The sequence below is a fragment of the Sinocyclocheilus rhinocerous genome, unplaced genomic scaffold, assembly GCF_001515625.1.
Source record: "Sinocyclocheilus rhinocerous isolate Xijiao unplaced genomic scaffold, SAMN03320098_v1.1 scaffold1292, whole genome shotgun sequence".
Lineage (NCBI taxonomy): Eukaryota > Metazoa > Chordata > Actinopteri > Cypriniformes > Cyprinidae > Sinocyclocheilus > Sinocyclocheilus rhinocerous.
This window is the reverse complement of record NW_015656599.1, coordinates 209358-231512: the sequence shown is the minus strand read 5'-3', so window position 1 is coordinate 231512 and position 22155 is coordinate 209358. Positions and strand designations below refer to the sequence as shown.

Sequence of the window (22155 nt, the reverse complement as noted above, 5' to 3'; positions counted from 1 at the left end):
ATATATATATATATAAATATATATAACGAAATTAACACTAGTGTGAACAGTAAATATTTTATAAGTTCAGCATAAACATCTCATCTCAAATGAGAAGCTGATGATTGTGGTAATCTTTATAGACACTGAATAGCATTTGTCAGCAATATGGTGTGAATACTTGCCTCTGATTCAAAGTAGCCATACATCCTGGAAGGCCCTTCTGGGTGTGATGAAGGGTGACCCTTGGCCCAGTTTATGTAGGTGACACCTTTACCATCGGTCCACAAAAATCTCATCTCCCAATTGACATCATTCAATCCAGTCCATACATCATCATCTGAACCAAGCATTAGAGTAGTAAGGAATGCTGGAAACAGAAAAAAATGCAGATTTACACACAGGTGACACAGAGTAACACAGATGACAACGATGATGAGTTTTGTGTTTATTCAGACATGTATATATATATATATATATATATATATATATATATATAAAATATATTGCTTGCTTTTTATGCAAATTGATCTCAATCAACTAATCTATACAACCACAGGGGTTTGCTTGTACCTGGCCATTTAAATTCGCTGTGAGTTATGGTCATGTCCCGAGGGTGGGAATGCATTACTTCTCCCGTGGTGAGTGGGAGGAAGGTTCAGGGGTTAACATGCTGAAATTTGTTCCCTGTTAAACTTCCTACACCCCTGTTGTCAAACGAATAGCGCGAGCTGTCTGACATGACATTATACCAGTCTAGGAAGGGGAAAAAACATGCATCTACCTTTTTGCCAGGGCAATTTAGACTGTTCTCTTGGAGATTTACAATAGCATTACATCCTGTCACATCAAATAGGTCTCACCGATTCTGAAAGTATGGGAAAAAACATATCCTGCAATTTTACCTGCCGTTAGTTTTGAAGATAGCAAGTTTCCCACTTGATCTCCAGGATGTTAACTAGAATAACAATAGATACTTCTGAGCATGTTCAACAGATTAGTCCAAATGAATACCATGAATTCTGTTTTTGTAGTTTATGTATCCTGTTTTGGCCCATTATCACTCTTACGAAAATTAACCATGGTTTTACTACAAATAAAACCAAAGAAATACATGGTTACTATAAACCATGATAACCACCAATTAACTATGATTTTGCTACACTAACCACAGTTTAACCATGGTATTTGTAGTAAAACTGGTTACTACACTTTTACTACAATAAAACCATGGTTGATTTCCGTAAGGGCAAAGAATCAGTGATTTAACTTGCAATTGATTCTAGTAGGGTTTGATGTTAGCATGTTGCAAAGCTAATGACTCAGTGCTCTAATATGCAAAGCATGCACAAATATTGGGCAAATTTATTCAAATGGGATCTGGTCTGATGTTAGCATGATGCCAAGTGTGATACCAGTGTGATAGTCCTAACTTATGAAAATTAACCATGGTTTTATTATAGGGAAAGTGTAGTAACCATGGTGTTTGGTGGATTAATTTCTGTTTGAATAACCACAGTTTTACTAATAGCATGGTTAACCTATGGTTAGTGTAGCAAAACCATGGTTAATTTGTGGTTCCCATGTTTTAACTAACCATGCTTTTTTTGGGGGGTTATATTTGTAGTGAACGGTTAATTTCGTAAAGGGTGGCATACACAAATATCGGGTAAAGATACATGAAACCTACAGGAAACCCAGTTTCTAAATTGACTCCAAAAGAGATTGATGTTCACATTTTGCTAAGCTAATGACTCCCTGATAATAAACAAAAAATACATACATAGCACACATGGGGTCTGATGTTATCATATTGCTAAGCTAACAGTGTAATCTAATAAGCTGTAGCACACATATTTTGCATAAATATTGGGACATACATGCAGAATTCTTCTCGAAGTGCACAGGAGATTCAACTTTCTATTGATTCTTCTAGTATGGTTTGATGTTAGCATGCTGCTATGTTAGCAATGTAGTATTGTAAACATCATAGCACACAGAAATATTGGTAATTGATTCCAATAGAGTTTGAAGTTAGCATGTTGCTAAGCTAACAATGCATTACTTTTGCAAAATATGCAACACACACATATCTAACAAGTAAATCATGAAGAACTCAGCACATGCAACTCTTTACTGATCCAGTATGGTTTGATGTTAGCATGTTGCTAAGCTAATGCTCTAATATACAACAAAAATATTGCACACACAAATATTGAGCAAATTGATTCAAGTTGGGTCTGATGTTAGCATGTTGCTAATATATTAACATGATACTCTAAAATGCTTGATGTTTAGCCCACACATATATCAGGTAAATATTAAAAGCGTTCCTCTCATTCCGATATAATTAGCTGTTAGCATCCACCATAATTGATGTACGTTTTCACTGAGCTTGCCACAATGCAAGTTGGGATTGACTATGATAAAAACAAGCAATGTTGCTTTGAATAGCCAAAACTAGGGGGACCATATGTGCCATTTTTCCTGAACACATTCTGGCCAGGATTTCTATATTGCCTAAAACATCCAGGTTTTGGCTTTGTTTACGCTGCGCAGACTGATCGGTGTTTGACATCGAAGTACCATGAGAGCTATAGAGAGCAGACGGCTCCTTATGCTTTCGAATCGCTCTCGCGGTACTTTGATGTCAAACACCGATCGGTCTGTGCAGCGGCGCTTCAAGTTGAACACACCTACGCGCATTTGCATCACTTTGACTGTTCTCTGTAGATTCCACATTCTTACGCTCCACGATTGGTTGATTATGTACAATGCCTGCAATGTTATTGGTCAAACTACTTTTCGATCATTACCTTCAGCAAGTATGAAAACAAGAAAACAAATCCAAAACCTAGATATTTTAGGCAATATAGAAACCCTGGCCAGGACATGTCCAGGAAAAATGGGCAGTGTGGTCACCCTAGCCAAAACAAGCATGAAGTTGCCACCTACATTTTAAAACAGGGAGCTGTAAAATGTCTTGGTAGGTAGCACACTAGGTTTTGTAACAAATCTAAAATCTTCACTTTTCCTCACACTAATGCTAATTAGCATGCTTGCTTTAAAAGACATCCTATTTGTTTAGTCCAAAGCACATCCAATGCATATTTAAAAGGAACAGCTGTGCACACATGAAAGGACGTGATTGGCAGCTGTGAGGCTTAATTGTGTACTTTAAAGTACCGGTTTGGGTTAATGTACCTGTAAATATTGCTAAGCCTTATTGCATTACATTAAACAAATGGATATTTAAAACAAAACGGTGGTGGGTTGAGTGCTTTCAAAGGCAATTAACCCTTTTAACAAGTACCCTTCCATCAAGATTTTGGCTTTCAGAAAGCTTCAAGAACATAATAATGACAAGGTTTGGATCATTGCCCAATTGCAACTGAGTAAGTACACTTATTCAAGGAACATCTCTCAGGAATGCTGAACTTAAAATGACCCAACTCCCTAAACCCAAATCAGTCCGGAAAACTTCCAGTACCAGTACATTCATGCCCGGAAACCCTGCAAAATTCCTCTAACACATCGCCCTACAGTGTCAGAATGCATAATGACAACGTCCCGTGGCACCGCTCACAGGGCAACCTGCATCGGTGCTTGCACAGACGTGCTTTGATCTAAAATGCTGGTTTCTACTCACCTCCACATGGTTTCAAAGAACATTCATTTCGGAGGCCGAGACATAAGGGTGGTGAAACCTCACTGCCGTGATGTTCCAGAACACACACGCCCCCGTCGGTACGGTTTCAGCTCCAAGAGAGCGTCTCTTAACGAGACCCTGGATGATTACGGTGGTTAGCTGTGACAGTATTTTAAAAGCCTTTTCCAGTAGGTTTAAACAACGGAGTGCTGCTATTTCATAATCATGACATATAAGGATGTTAGCAGTCAGATCTTTTCCCTTCTTTTTTTTAAAGTATATCCCTGGATTTTGAGTGTTGTCCGTTATAATGTGAACTTTATGCTTATGTCCGGTGTATATATGGTGGAACTGTAGGTTGCTTATGGCTGCCAAGCAATCTTGAAATGCATTTATACATGGTAAAAAGGATCTAAAGCAATGTTGAATATAAATATTGTGCTTTCAAGAAAAAGAGATTAACACTGAATTTGCGTCTCATGTAAGCGCATCATGCACATGACATGGCATTTTTTATTTATTTTTTTCATTCCATTAAGAGCAAAAATGCATTGTGTGTAAATGGCTCCTTGTGTTTGTTTTGTACAGTTGCCTTGCATCATTGATGATGCATTTATACATGGTTCAAAGGTTAAAGCAATGTGAATATAAATGTCACAATTATGAGAAAATGTCAAATTACAAAGAGTTTAACACTTTAATGCGCCCAAAAGTGAAAAGTTGCAGTTAAATTACTCACCCTCAGGCCATCCAAGATATAGGATACAGGTGACTTTTTTTCTTCTTCAGTAAAACATTAAATAAGATTCTTAGTTGAAACTGTGGTCCTTGGTGATTCATAAAATGCAAGTCAACAGCTACCACTATTACTTTGAGAGTCCAAAAAAAGCAACACAAGTTACACAAAATTCATATCCATGGCTCCTGATGATATATTGATGACTTATAAAACAATTGGCCTGTGCAAGAAACTAACATTATTTACATTATCACCTGCAGTTCAGAGCCTCAGGCAAACGGGGAAATCTGATTCTTTATTGTGAACCGATTATTTCAGTTTGTTTCAGTGAACTGATTCAAATAACCGATTCACCAGTTCGCTTACATAATCACGCAATGACGTCAGGAATGCACAATAATTTCTGTTATAACAAATGCTTGTTTCATTTTGCCCCTTTAATCAAGTGCTCTGTTCACACATACACATATAAAAAGCTTATTGGTCTTCGGTCCGAGTCGAACTGTTTCCTCAGTTCAGTGACTGTTGGAGGAACTGGAATGTGTTGGCAAAAACCGGCATCATGTGACCATATACGCCGGTATTTTGGCTCATTTCGAGTCGGAGTGACTGTCGGGCATCTGAAAGTGAGTTTTGATTGAGTAACTTTGAGATCTGTGCTGCTTGAGCTGTGAACAGATGGTTCAGTCTGATTTGATGAATTGGTTCAACTAGTTCACCAAAAAGAACCATTTCAAAAGATTGATTCGTTTATGAACCCGACATCACTCCGGACCATTTGTCTAAGTCTCTGGATTACAGTAATAATGTTGCAAATAATGTTCAGTTTCTTGCACAGACCGATCGCTTCGCTTCATAAGACCTCAATATATCATCAAGAGCCATTGGTATTAATTTTGCGTAATTTCTGTTGCTTTTTTTGATGTTCAAAGTGACAGTAGTTGCTGACTTGTATTTTATGAATAACCAAGGACCACAGTTTCAGCTAAAAATCTTCTTTATTGTTCTACTGAAGAAAAAAAAAGTCACCTACATCTTGGATGGCCTGAGGGTAAGTAAATTAAATTTTCATTTTTGGGTGAAGGTACTCTGTAAACATGCACTAGATGGACATGTTTGATCATCAGCGTTCTAAAAAAGCAGAGCTCAAGTTAAAAGAAGTTCAACTTAAAAAAAAAAAACATCCTAGACCTTGCATTTTTTATTCCACATTTTTATCACAAAAAATGTGTTCCGAAATGGCCCCTTCTGTTTGTTTTGCACTATATAGTTGCTTTGCATCATTGATCAGCCAAGAACATGACGTCATGTGATCGATTGTACCCTGTACAAGAGAAGTCTTTGTATGTAAATGTGTTTGTGGATGTGCATTGAGTTTGCAAGATTAGTTATTATTGTGTGTGCATTTTGTTGCTGTTTCTTGGGAAGTTTGAATGTGTGTGTGTGTGTGTGTAGCTCATATCACCCAAGTTGCAGATTCCTTTCCTGGTAAAGCTTCTGGCTGTTTGGTGCTGATAATGGGGAGTAATTACCGGAGGACATGTGGAGTTTAAACAAAGAGAGACTCAAGTTCTCTCAGATTATAGCTACCATATCTTTAGCTTAATTAGAGCTATTCATTTGAGCAGTTTACCTTTAAAAAAGAGTTGCTAAATGGTGTTCATGCTGAATAGCCTGCATTCACAATAGTCTTTGAATACAAACGTTTCTGGTTATTAGTAGTGCTTGTAGAGTGACCATTATTATTATTATTATATTTTTTGTAACTAAAATAGTTGAATTTATTTATTTATTCTTTATGCTTATAGCTTCAGTTTCCTTCTAGGCCCTTGGGGTGAAGCTAGGATTATTTTTATTTGTATTTTATTTACCTATTTTTGTGCAGTGGCACTGACAGAAACAGATGATTCTGTGCTTTGCGAGTTAGGTACCCGTCACAGCTAAATCGCTTCCTTTGATAGGTGACTCGTGAAGGTTTCCAAAACCCTCGAGCAAGCGGATTAGACGAATGCTGCTCATCACAGGGAATGCCATTATGCTAGAGTTTTCTGCCGCCTGGGAGGGAGTTTCGTTGGTTTGGTCTTGCGCTAGAGCTGGAGGCTAATCCCACCGTTGAGCCCTGTCAGTAATAGCTTTCACAAATACAACAATAAACACGTTAGATTGCTCCCTGCAGACTGTCCTCGCATTCTCACGAAGGCATGTACATTTTTTAGCACTTGTCTGGTCTCATTCTGTCCTCCTTTGGCGAGTGGCACAAGGTATTTTATTCCATTTTTATTTGGTTTGGTCACACAACATGTCACACAAGGGAATTCACGACTGCAGGAGCTTGAATGTATTACTGCATCGTATCCTAACGAGGTTGTGTTTTGAGGCGTGCAGTTCAACGAACAAACAATAAAAGTCAAAACAGAACAGACTTTAGTTTGAATTATGATATTTAATGGTGTTTGCTAGAGCTTATGGATTAAAACAGACATCCTAAGTGTTAAACTTTGGCACACAACCTATTTGTCAAGTCAAGTCAAGTCAAGTTTATTTGTACAGCGCTTTTCACGATACAAATCATTGCAAAGCAACTTTACAGCAAATTAAGTTTCTACAATATTTAGTGGTAGCTTATCAGTGGTGACTGTCAATTAATGTACATATGGCAGAAATGTACGGAAAAATTAATTTAAGATGTAATAAAACAGACGATGAACACTATTAACAGAAATTATTATATGATGCAATCAAACTATAAGAATAGAAGAAAGTTAGAAGAAACTAACTAAGAATACATCACATCCCGTGGCAAAAACAGAGAAACAAATAGGGACATAATTAGCGTAGCTGCTGTTCCAACCAAGCAAAATTGATTTGTTTAACCCAAACTAAAGAATAATAATGTGCATTTGATCAGATATAACTGCAGTACAAGATTATGATATGCATTATTTGAATGCTTGGCCAAAGAGATGTGTCTTTAATTTAGATTTAAACAGAGAGAGTGTGTCTGAACCCCGAACGTTATCAGGAAGGCTATTCCAGAGTTTGGGAGCCAAATGCGAAAAAGCTCTACCTCCTTTAGTGGACTTTGCTATCCTAGGTACTACCAAAAGTCCAGAGTTTTGTGACCTTAGGGAGCGTGATGGATTGTAGCGTGGTAGAAGACTAGTTAGGTACGCAGGAGCTAGCCCATTAAGGGCCTTATAGGCAAGTAATATTATTTTGTAACTGATACGGAACTTACTTAATAGGTAGCCAGTGCAGAGATTGTAAAATTGGGGTAATATGATCATATTTTCTTGACCTGGTAAGGACTCTAGCCGCTGCATTTTGGACTACCTGTAGGTTGTTTATTGAAGATGCAGGACAACCACCTAGGAGTGCATTACAATAGTCCAGTCTAGAGGTCATGAATGCATGAACTAGCTTTTCTGCATCAGAAACAGGTAACATATTTCGTAACTTGGCAATGTTTCTAAGATGGAAGAATGCTGTTTTTGTAACATGGGAAATATGATTTTCAAAAGACAAGTTGCTATCTAATATAACACCCAGATTTTTGACTGTAGAGTAAGTAAAAAAAAGTAATATTTTATTTGTGTAAAATATACAATAGACTTACATTAAAGGAGGGAATAAAACAATCTAGAGACCTGACTATAATTGAGATTTGAGGGCTGGCTTCTTTGACATGGACCATTAGCATAAAAACAGTAATGTGCCAATCATGCTAAAAACCCATCAGCAACCCATAAAAGCAATATAATAATTTGCTAATCATACTAAAACCCCTCAGAAACATATTATAAAAGCAGTATAGTAATGTGCTAATCATGCTAAAAACACTTCAGAAACCCATAAAAGCAGTAAAGTAATGGTCTAATCATGCTAAAACATCCTGCAGTAAACCATAAAAGCAGAAATGTGCTAATCTTGCTACAAACCCCTCAGACAAAGATAAATGCAGTAATGTGCTAATCATGCTAAGAAAACCCTCAGAAACCCACAAAAGCAGTATAGTAATGTGCTATTTACTATAGCACATTACTATAGGGGGAGGGGGGAATTTCCAATCATGTGAAATTCCCTTAAATGCTAAAGGGTACTACGACAAAGATATCGCTTTCATCTTCTGACAGCTGATGGCAAACTGATATTTTTTCATGATTATATGACTTGACCTGAAGAAAGACAGACCCAGGTAATCGCACAGCCTCAATTCCGCTGTCAGCTCTCTCTCTCTCTCTCTCTCTCTCTCTCTTTCTCTCTCTCTCTCTCTACAGTATTTGAACTTTAACCTAAAATTGACTGGTTTTGAAAATTATATTAGTGTCAATATACAATAAAATAACGTTTCGGTTTATGATAATAAAAAAAAATGTCTTAAACATTTTTGTAATGATTCAACGGACCCCCTGGAATTACATGGTGAACCACTAGGGGTGTGCTTACCCCCGGATGAGAAACACTGTAAAACCCTTTAAACAACCACGTATGTAACTTGCTTAAAACCACACTTTAACATGTGACAGTGACATTTTGCTCCACACACATTCAGAAAATGTAAAAGTATATTTTAACATTAACAAGCCAAAATAGCATAAAGGATTTACTTAATGGGTTGCTTTACGTTTTTAAAAATGTTTTCATTATGAAAAAAAGAGGGTTGTAGTTACATCAGTATCATGAGCTGTTGAAAAGTAGACAGGAAGTGTATTGCCTTCATATCAACTTGCACTATGTGTAGTATTATGGACAAGCAAATATTTGCTATCAAGTAATAAGAACATATCCTTGTAGCTGCTGCTGGAAGACTCTTATCTTCTGATGACAAACCCTTACTGCCTCACGCTGCATAACCTCAGTCAGATGATGGTATCTTAGAGCCATCACTCCTACCTACTGCCAGATCCTTCATTCAGTACAGGTTCCCTTTATCGTAATGCATTCATGAGAGTTTCTGTTTGTCCAATATTAAATATTTCACTCCAAAATGAAAGTTTGATCATCATTTGCTCATCCTCTTGTCATTCTAAACCCAGTGACTGACTTTCTTCAGTGGAACACAAAAGGAGATGTTTAGTAGAATGTTAAAGCTGCTCTTTTCCATATATAAAAAAATAAAAAACTGCACATTTTAGAGTGGCCTTTTATTGTGGGCAGCCTAAGGCACACCTGTGCAATAATCATTCTGTCTAATCAGCATCTTGATATGCCTCACCTGTGAGGTGGATGGATTATCTTGGCAAAGGAGAAGTGCTCACTAACACTTAGTTAGACAGATTTGTGAACAATATTTGAGAGAATTGGCCTTTTGTGTACATAGAAAAAGTCTTAGATATTTGAGTTCAGCTCATGAAAAATGGGGGCAAAAACAAAAGTGTTGCGTTTATAATTTTGTTCAGTGTATATATATATATATACGTTCCAAGTTCTAAATCGAGTGAATTGCGCAATACTTTAAGTCTTCTTAAGCCTTACGATACAACACTACATTTATCTATAATACTACATTTTGTCCTTTGTGGAGATTGACAGCCCCAGTCGTTGTCTACTTTATTTGTAAAAGAGCAACTTAGATATTTTGCTAAACATGTTTTATATTTTTTTGTTTTTTTATATTTTTGTGTGGGTCTATGTTTTATTTTATTTCATTTTGTTTTGTGTGTGTGTGTGTGTGTTTTATTTAGGTTTTGTTTCATTTAATTTTAATGTGTTTTGTTTTTTGTTGTGTTGTGTTGTTTCATTTTGTATGTTATTTTGTGTTTTTGTTCCATTTTGTGTTTTGTTGTTGTGTTTGTTTATTTATTTATTTTTGCTTTATTTTGTTGTTGTTGTTGTTTGTTTTGTTTTTGTTGTTTTGTTTTTAAAGAACTACTAAACTATTATGTCTCCCGTTTATAAATAATTGTCAATGGATTGACATTTGAGGGAGAGTAAACGGCAGACTTTTCATGTTTAGATGATTTATTCCTTAAAGACTTTTCTTTGATTGAAAGGAAAAACAAGTGAAAGTTTATGAGCTTATTATTATCATAACATTGGCGGCAACAGGTGTTACCTTCTTTCGGCTGAATACATTAATAGTGTTTGTGCTGCTGGCGTGAAAATATGAAGTGAATTGTGCCAAGCGTAAGGAAGCTCCAGAGATGCATAGTGCTGATGAGCCCAGTGCACAAGGGGAAAATCCTAATTTGGAAACTTTGAAGAAATTAAAACTATGCTGCTCATGAATATTTTATCCGCTCCAAATGAAGCAAGTGCACTCAGGCATTCGGCTTGACAGAAAACAATCCGAAAGACATTTGTCACACAAATGTTCTCTGTAAAGAATGATTGTGTTTCTGTGATTATTACTGTCAATGGATGACAAATCCTCATTAGCATGTGTCTGGATGCTAATACTCTCAGCAGTCAAAAAGACACAGTTCATCTGTCTATGAGCACAGAGGTGATAATACAATCCCATTCTATTTAATATGAATAAATGTGTTTTTGCTATATTTTTATGTTAATGTTTTTGTTAATTAATGCTAGAGAGAGAGAGAGAGAGAGAGAGAGATTCATGGGCAACAGCTCTGGTGGACATTCCTGCAGTCGGCATGCCAATTGCACGCTCCCTCAAAACTTGTGACATCTGTGGCATTGTGCTGTGTGATAAAACTGCACATTTTAGAGTGGCCTTTTATTGTGGCCAGCCTAAGGCACACCTGTGCAATAATCATGCTGTCTAATCAGCATCTTGATATGCCACACCTGTGAGGTTGATGGATTATCTCGGCAAAGGAGAAGTGCTCACTAACACAGATTTAGACAGATTTGTGAACAATATTTGAGAGAATTGGCCTTTTGTGTACATAGAAAAAGTCTTAGATATTTGAGTTCAGCTCATGAAAAATGGGGGCAAAAACAAAAGTGTTGCGTTTATAATTTTGTTCAGTGTATATATATATATATACGTTCCAAGTTCTAAATCGAGTGAATTGCGCAATACTTTAAGTCTTCTTAAGCCTTACGATACAACACTACATTTATCTATAATACTACATTTTGTCCTTTGTGGAGATTGACAGCCCCAGTCGTTGTCTACTTTATTTGTAAAAGAGCAACTTAGATATTTTGCTAAACATGTTTTATATTTTTTTGTTTTTTTATATTTTTGTGTGGGTCTATGTTTTATTTTATTTCATTTTGTTTTGTGTGTGTGTGTGTGTGTTTTATTTAGGTTTTGTTTCATTTAATTTTAATGTGTTTTGTTTTTTGTTGTGTTGTGTTGTTTCATTTTGTATGTTATTTTGTGTTTTTGTTCCATTTTGTGTTTTGTTGTTGTGTTTGTTTATTTATTTATTTTTGCTTTATTTTGTTGTTGTTTTGTTTTTAAAGAACTACTAAACTATTATGTCTCCCGTTTATAAATAATTGTCAATGGATTGACATTTGAGGGAGAGTAAACGGCAGACTTTTCATGTTTAGATGATTTATTCCTTAAAGACTTTTCTTTGATTGAAAGGAAAAACAAGTGAAAGTTTATGAGCTTATTATTATCATAACATTGGCGGCAACAGGTGTTACCTTCTTTCGGCTGAATACATTAATAGTGTTTGTGCTGCTGGCGTGAAAATATGAAGTGAATTGTGCCAAGCGTAAGGAAGCTCCAGAGATGCATAGTGCTGATGAGCCCAGTGCACAAGGGGAAAATCCTAATTTGGAAACTTTGAAGAAATTAAAACTATGCTGCTCATGAATATTTTATCCGCTCCAAATGAAGCAAGTGCACTCAGGCATTCGGCTTGACAGAAAACAATCCGAAAGACATTTGTCACACAAATGTTCTCTGTAAAGAATGATTGTGTTTCTGTGATTATTACTGTCAATGGATGACAAATCCTCATTAGCATGTGTCTGGATGCTAATACTCTCAGCAGTCAAAAAGACACAGTTCATCTGTCTATGAGCACAGAGGTGATAATACAATCCCATTCTATTTAATATGAATAAATGTGTTTTTGCTATATTTTTATGTTAATGTTTTTGTTAATTAATGCTAGAGAGAGAGAGAGAGAGAGAGAGAGAGAGAGAGAGAGAATATAATACAGTATAAATAAGGCGAATGCACTAATATATTTTATGATTATTATTTATTATTAACTATAGCATAATTGATTCATATTTATTATTATTTAGTCTTAGATTTAATATTATATTTGTTTTAAAAATACATATACATTTATCTATCTATCTGTCTGTCTGTCTATCAATATATAATATATTGCCATGTAACACTATATATTGTATATTTTTATTATTAAATTGTATATTAGTTTATTTATAGTTTAAATATTATTTTATGTTAGTTTAATAATAATAATAATAATAATAATAATAATAATAATGGAATATATCAGCACATTCTCCTTATTCATTACTATTGCACTATATTATTTCACAGTAATACTATTTTACTATTTATTTTTCAAAGTAATATATATATATATGTGTGTGTGTATTGTATTATGGCACAATTTTTATTTAAATTACCACAAATTAAAGCCAGTTCATCAAATACTAACATGATGTATACACACTTTACATTTTAAGCTATGTTTTACAATGGCAATGCATTTAAAAAATATATATTTATTAAAATTTAATTATGTGTTTTTCTATTAATGTAGTAAAAAAATTGTGTGTAAATGTGCATTATATTAATTTTCACAATGCAAAATTAATGTTTCCAAAAATAAGCATATTTACTTTAAGCAATATATACAGTAAAAATTATAGGGTGTAGATGTGTATAATATTGATTTTCACAATGCAAAAATAATGGTTCCAAAAATAAACATCCTTCAAGAAATAAAATGTTTTGTTTGTTTGTTTGTTTATTTATTTTGTATTTATTTGTATTTATTTGTGTGTGTGTGTGTGTGTGAAATATAACCCAGACAATCTCTTGACAGGTTTTGTGGGATTCACTCACCAGTAGTGTTTTATATGAAAGAACATACTTTCTTTGACTACAGCTGACATGATTTATCACAGTTGCATTTATGGTGGACTGTTTTCTCTAAGGTCATTTTATTGATAGCGTGTCTCTCACCCTGCAGATGATGGGCCATACTCTAAGGGGAACAAAGACTCGACGGGGCCAGACAACTCGCTCACATCCAGAAGACAAAGCATCCCAGGTATGCCTGACTCCCTTCCAATGCCTTCTGTTTGTGCCCACACAAATTCTCCCAAATGAGAGGCAGCCTCTCGCTCCTTCAGCGTCTCTTGATCTCAGGGATCGTGTCTGTCTTTCCCCATTGGGGATGTTTGAGTTCTTCTTGCCACACTGGTTTGGATGGCTGTTTGAGATGGAGAACACTGGGGGTATGTGGGTGTTGTTACAGATTTATCCAGATGTTTCTTGTGGTTCTTGAAAAGTGTCTGTCTGGGTCATTCTGCTAGCTGGAAGCGTTTGCTGATCCAAGACCTGTTTCTTTAACACTAATTGGATTAGCTGAGTCAACTCAATGTGTGAGTTTGGAAAAGTTGCAAAATTACGTCTTAAAGCAGAACAAACATTTTCAAAGGTCATTTGACTTTTGAATGTTAATTTCATTAACCTCTTTTTTTTTTTTTGCTTTTTCCCCCTTTTTTAAATGAAACCTACTGTAACGTTTCATACATGTGTCTTCATACAAAACAAATGCTATAGAGGAAATTTTATTTCTGCATTTCTATGTATATTTTTAACTTTATATCTGTATTTTGATATGTGTGTGTGTAGATATGGATATGTGTATATATTTTGAAAAATTGTAATATATAGAGTATAATTTATATACTAAATTAGTTTAATTTATACTTATATAAATTATATACATACATATATTACTTTATAAATACAAAGTTTAAAATAACAGCAATTATTTGAAATATAAATCTTTTGTAACATCATTATTAATGGCTTTACTTTCACTTTTTTGTCAATTTGATGTATCCTTGCTAAATAAATGTATTTAATAAAATAAATAAATACATATACTGTTCATACATATACATACAGTGGTGTGAAAAAGTGTTGGCCCCCTTCCTGAATGGCTTTATAACCTTTTCCAGACTGATAGATCTCATTTACTTTCTTTCTCATTTGTTTCTGAATTTCTTTGGATCTCGGCATGATGTCTAGCTTTTGAGGATCTTTTGGTCTACTTCACTTTGTCAGGCAGGTCCTATTTAAGAGATTTCTTGATTGCGAACAGGTGTGGCAGTAATCAGGCCTGGGTGTGGCTAGAGAAATTGAACTCAGGTGTGATAAGCCACAGTTTTAACAGGGGGACAAACACTTCTTTACACAGGGCCATGTAGTTTTGGATTTTTTTTTTTTCCCTTAATAATAAAAACCTTCATTTAAAAACTGCATGTGTGTTTACTTGTGTTATCTTTGACTAATATTTAAATTTGTTTGATGATCTGAAAAATTTAAGGTGTGACAAACATGCAAAAAAATAAGAAATCAGGAAGGGGGCCAACACTTTTTCAAACCACTGTACATACATACATATACATGCATACATACATATACATGCATACATATACATACATACATACATACATACATCTTATTGACCCCAAACTTAAATTCAATGAAAATGCTAACTGCATATAATCATTATTAAATTAGCCGAAGCTAGTCTTTGATAGAAAATGTTACTAAAATATATATAATGGCAGATTAAGGCTTTTTCAGAACTTATAATTCAGAAATCATTATCATAATTTGAAAAGACGGATCTGATTGCGTGCAGTCAGTCCATTATATTTTGACTTTTGGAATAACATTCCAGTTCCAATCTGTTCACATTTAAACCCACACAGGCATTGGCGTGATTAGATTAGACTCTGTGAGAGATTTCGTGATTCCAGAGGAAAATGTAGCATTACAATTTCTGCTGCACTACTGGTGTGTGATAGATGTTTTCTTTCATGTGCCTCTTGGTTTGGATTTTCTGTTTAAGAATTCATATAGTCGCGGCATTAATTGAAGATTAGTGTAAGTTAGTTGTGGTGTAACATTATAAAACAAACTCTTGCATTCGTAATATTGAGAATTCGTAAACATTTCTCATCTTTAGTTAGATGGGAGTACATGCAGCTCATTTGCATATCCACTGCAATATCTGAGACCATCTGAGTGATAAAGGTTGAGTGTCATAATAACACGCTGCCGACTTTTGTCTCTTTTGTGTGTGTTTTTGTATGTTGTGTTTCTGGCCTGAAGAACTGCGTGGGGTTACACTGGTTGAGCTGATTAAGAAGGAGGGAAGCACTTTAGGTCTCACCATCTCAGGCGGAACAGACAAGGAAGGCAAACCTCGCGTCTCCAACCTGCGGCCGGGTGGACTGGCGGCTAGGTGAGGACTACAGCTGAAGTCAGCAGTGCAATCTCTCATTAACTCATTAACTGTATCAGCCAATCACAGAATGACAAAGTGGTCACCTGACATCTCAGAAAAACACCAAGCCAAACAAAATAGGTTAGGTGGAAGTTTGTACCTACAATTTAAGTATGCTAATCCTTGCTCATGTGGTTCACGTACTTGTTGCATTTTAAGTGTGAAGTACAACTTAAAATTGTTTATTTAACTTAAATTATTGTTACAAATGTCTATTTTTGAGTAATGTTTGCATTAGATAATATGCAGCTAGAAGAAAACTGACTGTTGAAGCAGCTAATTCATGCTAATGCTCGCTAATGTTGCAACACATACCGTGATGCATTAGGACTTGCATTTTGACTAGGGTTGCCACCCGTCCCTTAAAATACGGAATCGTTCCATATTTAAAGGTAAAATGATGCGTCCGGTAACTAATCAATACGGGACGCGATTTGTCCCGTATTTTACAAAGGCCAACACATATTTGAATAAACAAATAAGTATTTTGCACTGTTTATAATAGTAATAGCAATTATAATTAAATCAATTTCATAAGAAGGATTAGAGAAGTTCATTTGTGTGTGATTTTGGTGTCTTTGTTTCCATAGCGACAGAGTCTCCAGAACGCGCGCCATTAAAGACCTTTCACACGAGCGCAGCATGCGCTAAACCTGCGCGCCGCGGTTTAAAACATCTAGAGCTCACATCTGCCCTTTGAACACAAGACTCTCCAGATGTAGGGCTGAATGGGAAAGTTATCAATGTGTCTGTCCAGTAACTAATGATGAACGCGCAGTTTGCAGAGAAGCATTTCAGTTGCTCACGGTGGACTGTCTGACTTAAAGGGATAGTTCACCCAAAAATGAAAATTTTGTCATCGTTTACACACCCACAAGTTGTTCCAAACCTGTAATAATTTCTTTCTTCTGTTGAACATAAAAGAAGATACTTTAAATAATGTGGGTAACCAAACAGTTTCTGGTCCCCAATGACTCTGATAGTATTTTTTATTTTTATTTTTTTACCTGGGAAGTTAAAACCAGCAGCTGTTTATTTGAGACGCATTCTTCAAAGTATCTTCTTTATGTTCAACAGAAGAAAGAACTTTAGTTTAGTTAAGGTTTAGAACAACCTTAACTTTAGTTAAGGTTTAGAACAACCTGGGTAAATTATGACTAACTTCATTTTTGTGTGAACATTACCTTTAATGTGACAGTCACATCCGTGCTTTTAAAGGTATAGGCCTATTGTTTTATTAAAATTTGGATAGTCTGTTAATATAATATTCCATTCATTTTTCAGAGCTTGGTAGACATAATTATTATATTTGTAGACATGATTAGACAGATGAATTATTATATTATAATTAATGTTAGACCCTATTTATTAATGTATCATTGATATTAATCATAAATATATTTATGATTAAGTTTACATACTTGAGCATGTTTTCTCATGGTTTATTGTTGAGCTATGAGTTCCTCACTGATTATTTGTGTCCGTGGTTTTTTGTTTTGTTTTGTTTTTTTTATGGGTCGTGAATGGGTGTCCCTTATTTTGCCTCGCTGAAGGTGGCAACCCTAGTTTTTTTGACACATTTCAGAACTGTGCAATTTTGTGTAGTAAGATGTGCCACATCTTAAAATTGCATCTTATTGTTACTGTTAGCTAATATGCACACAACTTTCAAAAGTGCTAAGCAGTGACACATGTGTTAATAGAGTCAGTAAGCACTTAATTTTAGCTTCCAGTATCTAGTGCAAACTGTAAGGCTAATATACTTCATTCAGGAATAATTCAGGTAACTAGCTACAAGCTAAATATATCAACATTTTAACTGATTTTAGCTAACTTGGTCAACAAGATTCAAACTGTTGTTCCACCAGTAGCTGACCTGAAAGAGAAACTGACCATAGCAGCAGTTTATGCTAATGCTTGCTAATGTGGCAATGAGTAATCCTTGTGTTACGTAACATACTTAACATTAGTGTTTAGCATTAGCATTTTTATGTTACTGTGGCAGTAACAAGCCTCAATACTAAAGTGGTCAAGAGAATTACCTTCAAATATCTGTGCTTTTAAACAATATATATTCGTGTAGCTAAAAGTTAAACATATCAACAATTTAACTAGCTAGAGCTAACTTGCTTAGCAAGATTCAAACTGTTCTTCAGCCATTACAGTTGCTGACCTGAAAAACAAAACTGACCATAGAAGCACTTAATGTATGCTTATGCTTGCAAATTTAAACACGTACATTTTGTGTTACGTTGTTAAGTTGTGAGCCTTAGAAATAAAGAAGGGAATTTGATAAATTGTTGTTAAATTTATTTTTCCTCATACTTAATTTTGATTAAACTCATTTCAGTGATGTGAAAGTTTCCCATCTTCAGTCGTTTCTTCTTTCCTTGTGGCTGGTATGAGGATGTTATGGAGCGCATCTGGGCTGATGACATACTTTTGTCAGGCATCATTGTGCTAGCTCATGTACGCCCAGAGGACAAAAGGGAATGAATAGCATTCATTTGTCTAATTAGCATCTAAATGAGCATATTTATACTCCCTGTTGAGTGTTCAACAACAGATAAGGAGTTCTCACTTTGCATTTACTTTTCATTCAAAATATAATTGTTTTCTATGTTTTTGACCGTTGACAGAAATCTTGTCTAGACTGCCATATGTTATCTTGTTAATTTCTCTACATTAAATGTTGAATGCTAACAAAGCTAATTTCCTCAAATGTTGGAAAAGCCAACTTTTACATTGTTTAACAAAAAATGGTGTGTCGGATTTTAGTTAAACTGTTTAATTACTCTCTTTTCAGTAGTTACAATATAAAAATGTTTCCTTTGCCAAAGCAAGTCTCACTGTTGCTAATTAGGGTTAGGCATTTGAGCAAACCCATTATCCTAAGTATTATTCTGTGATTGAGTTACATTTTGATGTGTCTCAGGAGTGATCAGCTCAATGTGGGCGACTACATCAAGTCAGTCAATGGCATCAACCTGACCAAGCTGCGTCATGATGAGATCATCAGTCTGCTGAAGAACATAGGCGAGCGTGTCGTGCTGGAAGTGGAGTATGAACTGCCTTCACCTGGTAGGAAGTTGAGTATTCTGACTTTTGCCTGTCTTGTGGCATGTTCCTATGTACCAATAGGAACCAATCTGAGCCAATCTCAGACCACATGAGTGAATATCATCGTGAAAATGTATTTTTGTGTCAGTAAGTCCACTTCAGCTTGTATATATATTTTTTTGCACCCTCAGATTCCAGATTTTCAAATAGTTGTATCTCGGCCAAATATTGTCCTATCCTAACAAACCATACATCAATGGAAAGCTTATTTATTCAGATTTCAGATGATGTATAAATCTCAATTTTGAAAAATTGACCCTTATGACTGGTTTTGTGGTCCAGGGTCACATATAATTATACACAGTAATGCAGAATGTATGGCTGCATGTTTATTGCTGCTGTGTGTCATTTTTGGCTGCTAAAATAATTTTTTCCTATTTCAACTTAATATGCAGGGACAAGTAAGCCAGGCGGTTATTTCGAAAAGCTATTAAAACATTACTATTTTGGTTTGAGTGGCGGACATAGCAACATTATAGCTTTACCAATTGGCTGAATATATTATTTTTGCCGTTCTGTTGTTAAGGGGCCCCGAAATAACACACTTAACTCCCATTTACCATTGGTCAGACGAATAGATAGTCATGCCCAGAATTCACGCCATTGATTGGTTTTGACAAATGCAATACCATGATATTGGTGATGGACTATACACCACCCAGGGGTTTGTTTGCCATACTGTACATCAACATGATTTGCTGCTTAACTACTCTTGTATGATGCATAGTTGGAGCAATCAACTAGCTAGCCGTCTGTTTTCCAAAATCATAGTATCTTTGTGGCACATCCGTTGTCCACATGTCACACTATCAAGAAACTATGCTTCTAACCACAAGTCAAGATCTGTTGTTCAAATCGCACAGCTTTTCAAATGTTTGTGAATGTTTGCTGGAACTGTGGGAAACACCAAATCTTTGAACTATGTTGGTAATGTCGGAACTTACAACCATGGTTGGCTAATACTAACAAGAAACTATACTTCTAACCATAGGTCAAGAATTGTAGATCCATCCAAACAACTTTGCGAATGTTCGTTGAAACTGTAATTTCGGGAAACAGTGAATTGTTGAACTATGTTGGTAACGATGGCAACCATAGTTGGCTAGTACTAAAATGAAACTATGCTTCTAACCACAGGTCAAGAGCTGTAGTTCCAACCACAGAAGTTTTTGATACTGATGTGAATGTTGGAACTATGATTTAGGGAAATATCAAATCGTAGAACTATGTTGGTAACGACCAAATGTGCAATTATAGTTAGCTAATACTGACCAGAAACTATGCTTCTAATAACAGGACAAGAGCTGTAGTTCCAACCACACAACTTTACGATGCTGTTGGCAAATGTTTGTTGGAACTATGTTTCCGGGAAACAGCAAATCGTACAACTATGTTGGAAATTATGAAGTTGCGACCATAGTTAGCTAATACTAACAAGAAACTCTGCTTCTAACCACAGGTCAAGAGCTGTAGTTCCAACCACATAATTTTACAATGCTGTTTACGAATGTTTGTTGGAACTTTGGATTTTTTTTTTTAATTGTAGAGCTATGTTGGTAATGACAAAATTTGCGATCATAGTTAGCTAATACTAACAAGAAACTATGCGAGGACGAGAGCTATAGCTCCAACCACAAAACTTTACAATGCGTCTTACAAATGTTCGTTGGAACTATGATTTCGGGAAACAGAAAATCGTAGAACTATCTTGGTAACAACCAAATTTGCGATTGTAGTTAGCTAATACTAACAAGAAACTATGCTTCTAATAACAGGATGAAAGCTGTAGTTCCAACCACACAACTTTACAATGCTGTTTATGAATGTTCGTTGGAACTATGATTTCGGGAAACAGCAAATCGTAGAACTATGCTGGTAATGACCGAATTTGCGATTTTAGTTCACTAATACTAACAGAGCTGTAGCTCCAACCACACAGCTTTGCGATGATGTTTGTGAATGTTAATTGGAACTAGGGTTTGCGAAACACAGAATCATTAAGTATGTTAGTAATGATGGAAGTTGCGACCATAGTTAGCTAATACTAACAAGAAAATATGCTTCTAACCATAGGTCAAAAGCTGTTGTTCCAAATACCCAGCTTTGCTGTGTTTTTTGAGAATGTTTGTTGGAACTATGGTATTAGGAAATAGCAAATCATAAATATATGTTGATAAAGATCAAAATTGTGACCATAGTTGGCTAACAGTGCTTTTGGGAAAAGCACACCAGGCTGATTCATTGGCAGATGTTTGGTCAGTTGGAGATTGTCATCAGTTTACCGGCTGATAATCTTTAAAGGTTTTACAAAATCATCCAAAATCTATCATCAACCTTGTAAACAATACATATATACAATATTTATATATATATATATATTTAATCGACCTCTAGTTAATTTAACAACACTGAAATTTGCACATCCATGCACTCTCATTATAATGGATCGAGGTGATTGTCTCTCATTGGCTTAGTTTGGCATGTGTGGTGATATATTGCGATAGTTAGCCAGTCTGTCTTGTGCATGACAGATAAATTGCCTGGTTTATAAGCTCAGTGTTTCTGGCTGACCTTCTGCTGAACGTCAGTTTGCATCTGGGTTTATTTATCTGATTGTCCGCCAGATATGGCCGTTCGCCCAGTAAAAGATGCTGATTTAGAGATGCTATTGCCTCTCTACTGTCTCTGTTGTCCCTCTTAGCGCCAGATAGTACCTCAGGTGTTATTTCCAAGACAATCGAGATCTGTTTGCAGAAAGAGGGCAACAGTTTCGGCTTTGTTATGCGAGGTGAGTTTGGGTTTGTTGCCACTCATTTTATTTTATTTATTTATTTTAATCCTTTTTGTAATATTCCTAAAATCAATAGTTGCAGATGTGTATATATGTGTGTGTGTGTGTGTGTGTTATAATACAGGTGGATCCCATGAGGACTGGCACAGATCTCGTCCTTTGGTGGTCACACACGTCCGACCAGGTGGTCCTGCTGACAGGTAGTGCACAACGCAAAATGAGGCATTTGAAGTTTATGCAAAAACTTTTTTTTTTCACTGATGCTGTTTTGTTCAGTGACTCATTGTCTACGATTCATTTAATCATCAAAAGTGTCCAGTAATAGAGGAGTCACTAAGATAAAATGAGAAGTATTTGGCAGGTCATGTGATCTCAAAATGGCCGCCACCATGAGTGGCTACCCATCTAAAGTAGAATAAAGCAGCTTTTAGAACATATT

The 22155-nt window shown here is 35.6% G+C and overlaps 1 protein-coding gene across 1 annotated transcript in view; it reads left to right on the top strand.

The window, feature by feature from the left end:
* The window catches only part of LOC107720331 (glutamate receptor-interacting protein 2-like), a 193984-nt gene that overhangs the window by 129471 nt on the left and 42358 nt on the right, over positions 1-22155 (top strand). Inside the window, exons 2-6 of the mRNA XM_016528011.1 lie at positions 13469-13549; positions 15631-15763; positions 18741-18886; positions 21627-21713; positions 21841-21916. Of these exons, the coding sequence (XP_016383497.1) occupies positions 13469-13549; positions 15631-15763; positions 18741-18886; positions 21627-21713; positions 21841-21916 (523 nt within the window). The remainder of the gene's footprint in view (positions 1-13468; positions 13550-15630; positions 15764-18740; positions 18887-21626; positions 21714-21840; positions 21917-22155) is intronic.